The 9396-nt window shown below is 38.2% G+C and overlaps 1 protein-coding gene across 2 annotated transcripts in view; it reads left to right on the plus strand.

Moving 5' to 3' along the window:
• Positions 1–9396, plus strand: part of LOC106963085 (adhesion G protein-coupled receptor A1) — a 65526-nt gene that overhangs the window by 33467 nt on the left and 22663 nt on the right. For both annotated transcript variants that reach the window (XM_015057807.1, XM_015057808.1), the window contains one exon: positions 476–599. In XM_015057807.1, coding sequence (XP_014913293.1) covers positions 476–599 — 124 coding nt within the window. The remainder of the gene's footprint in view (positions 1–475; positions 600–9396) is intronic.

A 9396-nucleotide genomic window follows, 5' to 3' on the forward strand; every position in this document is an offset into this window, starting at 1 on the left:
ATTTAAGTTGATGAACTGACTTAAAATCCTCCCTACACACAGAAACCCCATTGAGTAGAAATTTAAGCCAATTTCTTTCTGTTCCATGTAAAAACCTCTGCGACATGTGCAGATGGGGTGGAGGGGGGACAACAGCTTGAGGTAGCAGCATTGGTACATCAACAGATTGTTGCTGCTTTCCTTACATAATGAGAAAATCTATTCAAACTCAAAGCTATTTAAAACAAAAAGAACATGCAAACATGTAGGAGCGCTGTGGTAAGGAGCTACGTGAGTCAGTCTGCATCCCACATGGAGAAGTTGTTCTTCTCCGCACACCTCATCCAACTCCTCAGTCCTAGTGAGCTGCATCCCGGCTTTTCCTTTTGAGCAGTTAAAAAAAAAAAAAAACCTGCTGATTGGATCATTTCTGAATAAAATAGTTTAGCTGCATCTGTAATTTTTTTTTTTTGTGTCGTCTTTTTCTTCCTCCCAGCGCTATCCGCATCAGCAGGAAGGGATGGCACATGCTTCTCAACTTCTGTTTCCATACGGCGCTGACCTTCGCTGTGTTTGCCGGTGGCATCAATCGAATCAAATACCCCATCATCTGTCAAGCAGTAAGTGCATTCTCCTTTCTTCCACCCTCACTCTCAAAGCTTTTTGGGGAAAAAAAGAGGATTGTGAATGTGTATCCAAGTGTCAACAACCAGGTCAGTGTGTGCAGCCCATGAACCCAAAGCAATCTTGGTTTTATGCTTTCATGCTTCAGCGGCGTGTGGTCTGGGCATTCCTTTAGTACGGCTGTGGCACAATGACAGTAATAATTCATCCTTTTGCTCCACATGAATAGACACAGCTCCACTGGCTTTTGTCTGTCTGTGCAACCACATCTGAAAAAGATATTCCGTACAAGTGTTTGATTTATATATTACCGACAGAATCCTGTCATATTCTTTAAAAATGACTTATCCGAGTGACCTAGATATAAAGAAACTACTGTGGTTGAGATGATTTCTGTATTTTAGATTCTTTCGTTTTGTTGGCTCAGTTTTAAGTTTGGGTTTTTACAGGTGAACCACATTCAATTAGAATATGATTAAAATGTTAATTTGATCAATGGAAGTTTCATATATGTTTATTAAACACTCCGTCGGAAGGATAAGGCATATAAGATCATTACTAAAGAAGCTTAAAAAAAGTTAAGTGGAAGGAAAACAGTTCATTCCCTGGATAGGTGATCCCATCCTTTAGAGGATTGTAATGTAAAGACTCTTCAAGAGTTTAGAGAAAATTACCACATGGTTTCTGTTCCACATTTGTTGCATTGAGCCAATCTGAACCAAAGAAAACATCTGAAATATTTCACATGGCGAGATGTTCCCAGAAAAATGACCGGATGGTTGCTCAGCGGGGCTCCTTTGTGTTTAATTTGTAGATGATCATAACTAACTGGTTTTTACAGTTAGTTATGATCATTATGATTATGATCAGACTGTAGATGGTGCAGAACCGCAGTCTGATCGTTTCCGTGTCATGCTGCATTGATGCAGTAATTCAGGCATAAGGAGCCCCAACCAAGTACTCAGTGGACTTCCTGTTCGGTGTGGACAGTCATTTCAGGAGATTGAATTATTAAAAATCTGTTTTTATTGGTCTTATGTAATATTCTAATTTTCTGAGAAGTTAAGTTTTTGTTGTTGTTTTTTTAGCTGTAAGCAAAAACCAGTGATACATTCTTAAAATAATGCTCTGTGTGATAAATCTGCATGAGTTTATTGTTTACATTATTTTTTCATATAGAATTAAAATAGTAAAATAATTAACCTTTTTCATAATATTTAAATTTGTTCATTTTAGCCACTTTTGTGGCTTTTAGTCCTTTAATCTACGAAGAGGGAAAGCAATAAAGACGCTTTGTGCTTTTTTACCAACTCGTCCTGGACAACTCCTGCTCTTCCTCTGATGTAAGCCGCTCTCTGCGCCTGCATTGGATGTCCTGTCAGTGTGATCATCTTTTTGCTGCTCTTGTCTCTGAAGCCCACAGAGTTGAATGAATGAGTTAGACGGAGCGACACGGAGAATTTAGTTGTCAGTACAGATTTGGAAGCAGGACATGCTTTTGTGCCTGCTAGCAATTTGCTATTTTTAGGTATTCATGAGGAGGAAACATGAAGGGATGCCATAAAATATATTAAAGTCTGTACTTTGAATACAGATTAGCTTTAAAGTGCAAAAACTGTTGCAAATGTTGCGTACATTTTTTTTTTCTTCATTTAAATTATTTGAGAAACACATTCAAAATAATCATTTTGACAACATTTGGCCATTTTTACAAACTTGCTTCATCAAATTGTCCTCCACTGTCACGTCTTCTGGTTCACCTTTCTATAAACAGACTTTTACGCCTCTTTTTCTACTTTCCCATCTCAGTTTTCTCTGCCTTCTGTCACTCCCTGTTTGTTTCAGTGGGCCTTGTTCGCTCTCCGTTTTGTGAGCTGCAGCACATTTGGGACTTAGCTGTCTCTTCTGCCTTCGCTGGCACTCAAGGTGTCCCCTCAGTCCACAGAGTAAAGACTCCACTGTTACCTGATGAAATGCGCCCAGCTTCTCCTGGCCTGTCTCACCAGCTGTCATGTCTTCCTCCACTGGAGGAACAGTCACAAATTGGCTGAAGTTTGTCATAAAATGCATCACCCATCCACCTACCTGCTCCCTACCATTTAACATCTCCCTACTAATTTCATGATTTGAAAATATGTGGTTCCGTTCTGCTGTGACAGGAAGTGAATACCTGACAGGTGAACCACATTTTTTTTTTTTTTTCAAATTGTAAGCAAATTTTTGCCAGCTTATAAAAGTCAGCCATGAATTTCTGACCACTGGCAAGAAAACTGAGCAATGCTGCATGTCTTGCAGAAACACAATGTTGTGATGCAGTGACCTGGCTTTCATAAAGAAGTTACTTTTTTTTTTTTGTGTGGGGAGGAAACAAATCATGCAAAATTGTGACAACAGAGCGACTCACAAAAGGACGGAAGTTGGCTGCAGAAAAGGACATGTGTAAAAAAAGTGATTTTTCAGATTTGTTCTAACAAATCCAAATGTCAGCATAGCCTTTCCACTGGCGTTCACAGGGAAAGAGCAGCAGCAGACAGGCTGTGCTGATAGCTGATGCTCCCTGTCTGTGTAATGTGACACGTTCAGCTGAGGCTCAAATGAAAGCCGTGTGGGAGCGACCTGAGCTGGTAGCGTGTGCTGCTATGACGCTCAGCAATAATTACAACACACAAAGGAGGGCGAAAACAACTCTCTCTGTTATTTTTGTCACAGCCACAAAGGCAGTGCGTTATGTGTCGAATTAATTCCAAGTCATATCAAATTATGGCAACTCTAGCCTCACACTTTAACAAATATCTCCCTGTGCAAAGATCCTCAGCAGAGCAAGATGTGCGACTTCACTGCAGCTTTTCTAAAAGCTACTTATTGCTCTGATGGAGCGGAGAAGACGTCCCGTGAATTGAAAAGTCATGGTCCGTGTCAAAAAAAACGAATAAAGCACCCCGGGCCTCCTTAGTCCTGATTGGGTTTGTGGAACTCTTTGCAAACCCAGAAAGTCCCCAAAGTCCATAAAATAAAATGAGAACTGCAAAACAGAACCACCTGCAATAAAACAGACCAAAAACAACAAAAGAACAGTTCAAGCAATAAAAACCAGAAAGTGGAAGAAAATAAAAGACTAATAAGTACCGACTGATATTTTCAGCTAGAAATAAAAGTCAGTAGCATTAGGCACTTGAACAAATAAAAGATGTTGGATCCACAGTTTTGTTACAGAAATGTTCTGTGATCTCATCTTTAACAAGAACTGGTTCTCTCAGTTCAGTCGGGTTAAAATGAATTGATTCATATTTACAATTCACCTCCTAAATACTCTGAACTACGTTCAGAGCTCCAATTGGAAATAAATCTCATTCATTTATCATAATTTGTCTGAAATAAATATGACATATATAGTAATGTTATTCATAATTAGCCTGTGGATTATGTTGTCTAACATCCACTTTATTTTGTCATGTTTTCAAAAACAACAAAGAAGATTGTCTGAACTTACAAAACAAATAATTTTATCCAGGCTCTCAGTAATTACACATTTGTTCATAATTTCACATCCATAAAATCAGAACTAATTCACGTTTCCATTATGAAACTTTGTTCACAAGGGAGTTAAACCAACATGGTGTTCATTTTAAATACTGACAAAACCTTCAATCATATTTATTTTATTTCAGTTGTTTACCTCCAAGATGATTGGAGTTGGAGCTGCAGCTTATCTGCAGCTTTTTGCTTCATCTCTGCACAAAAAGAACAACAAAAAAATCAAAGTCTCCAGGTAATATACTTTAATGAAGAGAAGAAAAAGGCGCCATAGTCCAGTTTAAAGGGAGAGCCTAAACTATCGATGTGGGTCCAAACGTGCTGCCTGCGCGCACACACACACACACACACACGCACACACACACACACACACACACACACACACACACACACTCAGACAAAATGTTGCTCTTCCTCCTCCAGGAAAGTTTGCTTCTATAAATCAAAGGGTTTATTTTTTTAACTTGGACATGTGAGAAGAAACTAAAAAAATGAAACTGGGAAAACATAAAAGTAATTTTGGAAAGAAATCAGACTTTTCATTGGGACATGCCCTTTGGCAGTTTATTCAGCGCAGAGATTTATATTTAAATTAGGATGCTGCGTTCTGTGTCTGGATTTCTGTAAGTTTTACGTCTGCTCGTCTCACTCAGTTTATCTCACGTTTTTAGTTGTTCCAGACCTTCAACCTTTTCCACAAAAGCTCTGAGAACTGCTGGCTTGTAGGAATGTCTAAAAAGAGACTAGAAGCTAAAACCAGTAAATTTTACCCCCTGAGTGTCTTCAGCTCTCTGTAACTATGTTAATATAAACCCCTGTGGCTCATACTTAATGACTTTTTCTGAAATTACTCTCTTTTGCATCTGTTCAGTGTGAAATATTTGTATGGCCATATAAGCTTGGAGCTGCTGAGATGATCCTTTTTACGCACAGAAACAATGTAGACTTCAGCACACTCAGCTGTATTACTAGGAGTTGTGTGTTGCTGTAGCAACCAGGTTGACACTGACTATCAAAACAAACCTTTTCTAATTAGGTAGACAGATTGAATTACAGATAATTATGGTGGAATAATATTTAATATGGATTTTATTTGCTTCACTGAAGTAGTTATAATCACCTAGAAGACAATCTAAGAAAGCAGCATATGTATGACACGCTTCAGGGCCTGAACAACTTGAAGTAGGATGTAAAGTTTGACTGACAAACATTATGGAAGCATTTAAAAGAGCAAAACAATGGATGTAAACCAGGTTTTGGTTTACACTCAAGCATTAATGTCCAGGCTATTTCACATGGAGCAATCTGAATATGTGTATAAAATCAGTGATCAGTATGAAATAAAAGGACAAAGTTAGTGTCTAAAATAGTCTGGAGTATTTTCTGAGTCAGTCAGTAACAATCAGCTCAAGAAAAAACTCCAGCTCAGTCAGACTGACTGGAAACAGAATATTATTTTATAATCTTACCACAGATCCCAATTCAAGTCAGATCTGGACTTGGACTGGGTTACTTTGACAGATAAGTGTGCTTTGATCTAAACCAGGAGTCTCCAACCTTTTATCTTCTGTGATCTACTTTTACACAAGAACATCAGAGCTACTCATGCTTGGCAAAATGTATCTAAATATCCAACTTCCACAAGTCATAAGCAAACACTTATTCCCCATATAATAAAGCACGTCAACACACATTGTGTTCAAAAACTTTCTTTCACAAGCATCTGAGCGCTAGAAATGAAAATGAACACAGAAATAAAATGAATAGCATTCCTGAAGAGCACTTCAAAAAAATGTGTAAAACTGAGGTAATGAAATAAGATTCAACAGCATGTGATGCTGCATGACTTGAACTTCTCTTAATTCAGATTTTGTGAAAAACAAACAAACAGCATGAATGTCTGAGCTCATAAATCCGCCATCTTTGTGTACGGTGTTTGTCATTGATGGTGCGTCATCAGTTGTTACAGAAACCAAGTTTTCGACAGGAATTTATTTCCAACATCTCCCCCTTTGTTGCACAGTAGATGTCAACTCCCTTTGTGGTGATTTTCAGTAGCAGTAATGTCAGAATCTCCTCTTTTATGGTAAAGTAATCAAACACCATGTGTGTGAAAGCAGCCAGACGCGCCGTGTCACTGCAGTCCACAGACTCATCGCACTGCAGTGAAGACGGGAACAGAGAGAAACTCAAATGTCACAACTGCTTAACAGATGGTTTAAAATAACAGCTTCAGCTTTGATTCAATTCAGATTATTTATATAGAACGGGTTTACAAAAAATGTTACTTCAAAGCACTTTACAAAACAAACATATCCAGTGTTTAATAAGTCAATAGGATCATAAAGAGAGAGAAAATATGTTCCTACTTTCTTCTGTCATCTTTACAAACTTTACACTTTTATGGCTGAAATAAACCCAAAACCATTTTTTTAGGTGTCAGCTTTGAATGGGGATCACCCAACACTTATGGACCACAGAGCCTAAATTTAATGGCCCATAATTACACATTTGTCAAGAAATGTAGCACTCTGCTGCTGCAGTGATTTAGCAGGGTGGCTTTGATTGTCTCTATTTTAGGTGATCATAGCTTTATGACTAATTGGTGGTCATGAAGGACAGAGTTTAGATTTATATCATCTTAACATATGGTGATAAATACTCCAAAGCATACCCAAAACAATCTCCTTTGGACAAAAGATTTATATGCCGGTTTAGGGATTTGCTGCTCATGTCACCAATAAAGCTGTCAACACAATGAAAAAACAATGAATCTCCATAACTACGTTCTGATGTTTTGGTGGACCAGCAGACTGCAGAGTCCTCATCAGGATTGGATTTAGCGCTGTGTAAATAGATGGACGTCTTCTTAGTGTAACACCGTTTCAGTGTCACCTGAAGGCAGTCGTTCTACAATTAAACATTCAGTCTGCGTAATCAGAGAGGCTTTTATCGGCACTAAGTGCATAATGGAGACAGAGTTTAATATATTGCTAATTATACTTTTATTTAGCCATATAACCCGTGTGAGGTCGAGGCAGGACAAAGCAACAAGGCATCTTTGAATAGACTCAGAAGGTTAAAATGAATGAAATGAAGGTTTAGTCCTCTGTAATTAACATCATTTATAAATTGTTTTCTTGAAACAATTTCTAAATTAAACATTCATGGAATCACCCATGGTGGGCATGGCTTTGAAATTAAATTTAAAGCTCATGATTCTTTCTTCTTTTTTTTTTTTTTTTTGTGCAACTTTCTCTTCTCAGTTGTTGGGCGACACACCATGGTAGTTTAATTGAAAAGTTTTGGGTTCGATTCCCGCCACACAGTTATGTACATCTTCCCTACATCATCCGTCTTTGTTTTACTGGGTGAGCTTTTATCCGAACTACAGTAATGGACCTGTCAAAATGTTATTCTGAGGACACCATCTGTCACAACATTCACTCCATAAGTCCATCTTCGGTGAGTTTTTTCACAACAATAGATGGATAATTAGACTGCAGCTGCAGTCAAACAGTTACTCATTTGAACCAGAAAAGAAAAACTGTTGCAGCTGAAGCAAATTATCCAGGATACACAGGCAGGATTATTTATTTAACGTGATCTGCGGACATCAGCAGACATTCTGCATGGAGCGGACACAGCTGTTCTGTCCCGGCTGAACCGGCACCGCGCAACTGGGTTTAGACTCTGGATAGATGAATTGATTATTCACTTTGAAAAACAACGGAGAAGTGAATTATATAGTTACAGTATTTTTTCATATATTGAAGATTTTCCATTTTTCTAGCTATAAATCTTGATAATTGCCTTTTAACCACTAAAATAGTTTTTACAGAAAAACTGGAAAAAGTAACCACACAAAATAATCTTTTTGTTTTTTTTAATGAGTGCACAGTGCATTCTACTTATCTGCTGTGCTGAAGCACAGAGCTCAGTAATGAATGGCATCAAGCTATTTTAAGGTAGATGGAGCATGAGAATAAGCGTAATCTTTACAGCCACAATAGCCGATAGAACAATAATTATGTGCCCATGACAGAAAGGCTTAATCGATGTGAGGAACTCGTTTTTATCTTCAGTTTCCAGGCCACTTGCTACATGTGTTTATAAAAACCAAGACTGCTGTGGCAACGAAAGGTGCATGGCGATCAGACGGCTCTATTGGCTTTTAAATAAACTGTTTACCACAGAACTGACCTGATATAACACAAAATGAATTCATGCTTAAGGCTGTTTTTAATTTTTTTTTTTAATCTTAAATCAAGATTTTTAATCAAGCTGGATAAAGTCGTGCAAAATTAAGAGTGTCAATCTGTTCCTTTTGTTGATAATATCTGCAAATGACTGCTTATTAGGAAATGAGAAAAAGCTTCCTGTAAATTAGATGAGTAATAACAGAACATGTGAGATATTAGTTACAGGCCAGGACTTTTTCATGTTACCCATTCAGCTACTGAAACACTTTTTTTATGATATGCATATATGAATATTAATATCTACCAGTGCAGATACTTTCCTATCCACATCCCTTTAACCTTCAACCTTCAGGGCTGTTTTTGGTTGTATAGATGAATATCAGTAAACCCACAGAGGATCTGTTAGATATGCTGCTGTAATTCTGGACTCTACCTGTAAGTGTATTTATATTTACAGGACTCATTGTTATAGTTTAAGCATCAGAATGGCTGTTTTTACGCGTTTATTTACATCACTGTTGCTGCTAAATCTGAACAAAGATGGCTGCTAGACCCAGTGACAAAAGTGTAATTAAACGAGTCTTTCTGCCACCGTAAATTATTCATGATTCAGAGCCAACATTGTCTGTGAATTATTCAACCAAAGATCCCAGAGAAGTTAATAAGGAGGCTTCATATGGATGCAGATCAGGACCAGAGAGCAAAGAGAGAAGGAGGAAGTTCAAGCTATCTCTTCCATCAATCACAAAAGGTCAGGATCATTTCCCCGTCTCAAACTTTCCAACCGCACAGCCAGATACGGATTTACAGAAGAGCGGCAAAAGCAAATGAGGTGGATGAGCAGTGGTGGGCAAACAACTGGTGGTGATTCTGATTCAGGAGATGTTTCTGTCTGGATATTGAACTATTAGAAGGTCATACAGCAACAGTCTTCAGTCAGAAGCCTCTTTAGATTCGTTGCGAGACTGGTTGCTAGTGGAGATCCGTCCTGCTCACAGCGACTCTTTGAAGGCATCTGCGGCTCCTTCCAGTCTGGTTTTCGTGCTCACCACAGCAC

Source organism: Poecilia latipinna, unplaced genomic scaffold, assembly GCF_001443285.1.
Source record: "Poecilia latipinna isolate Pla-1442-1.1 unplaced genomic scaffold, P_latipinna-1.0 Scaffold1493, whole genome shotgun sequence".
NCBI lineage: Eukaryota > Metazoa > Chordata > Actinopteri > Cyprinodontiformes > Poeciliidae > Poecilia > Poecilia latipinna.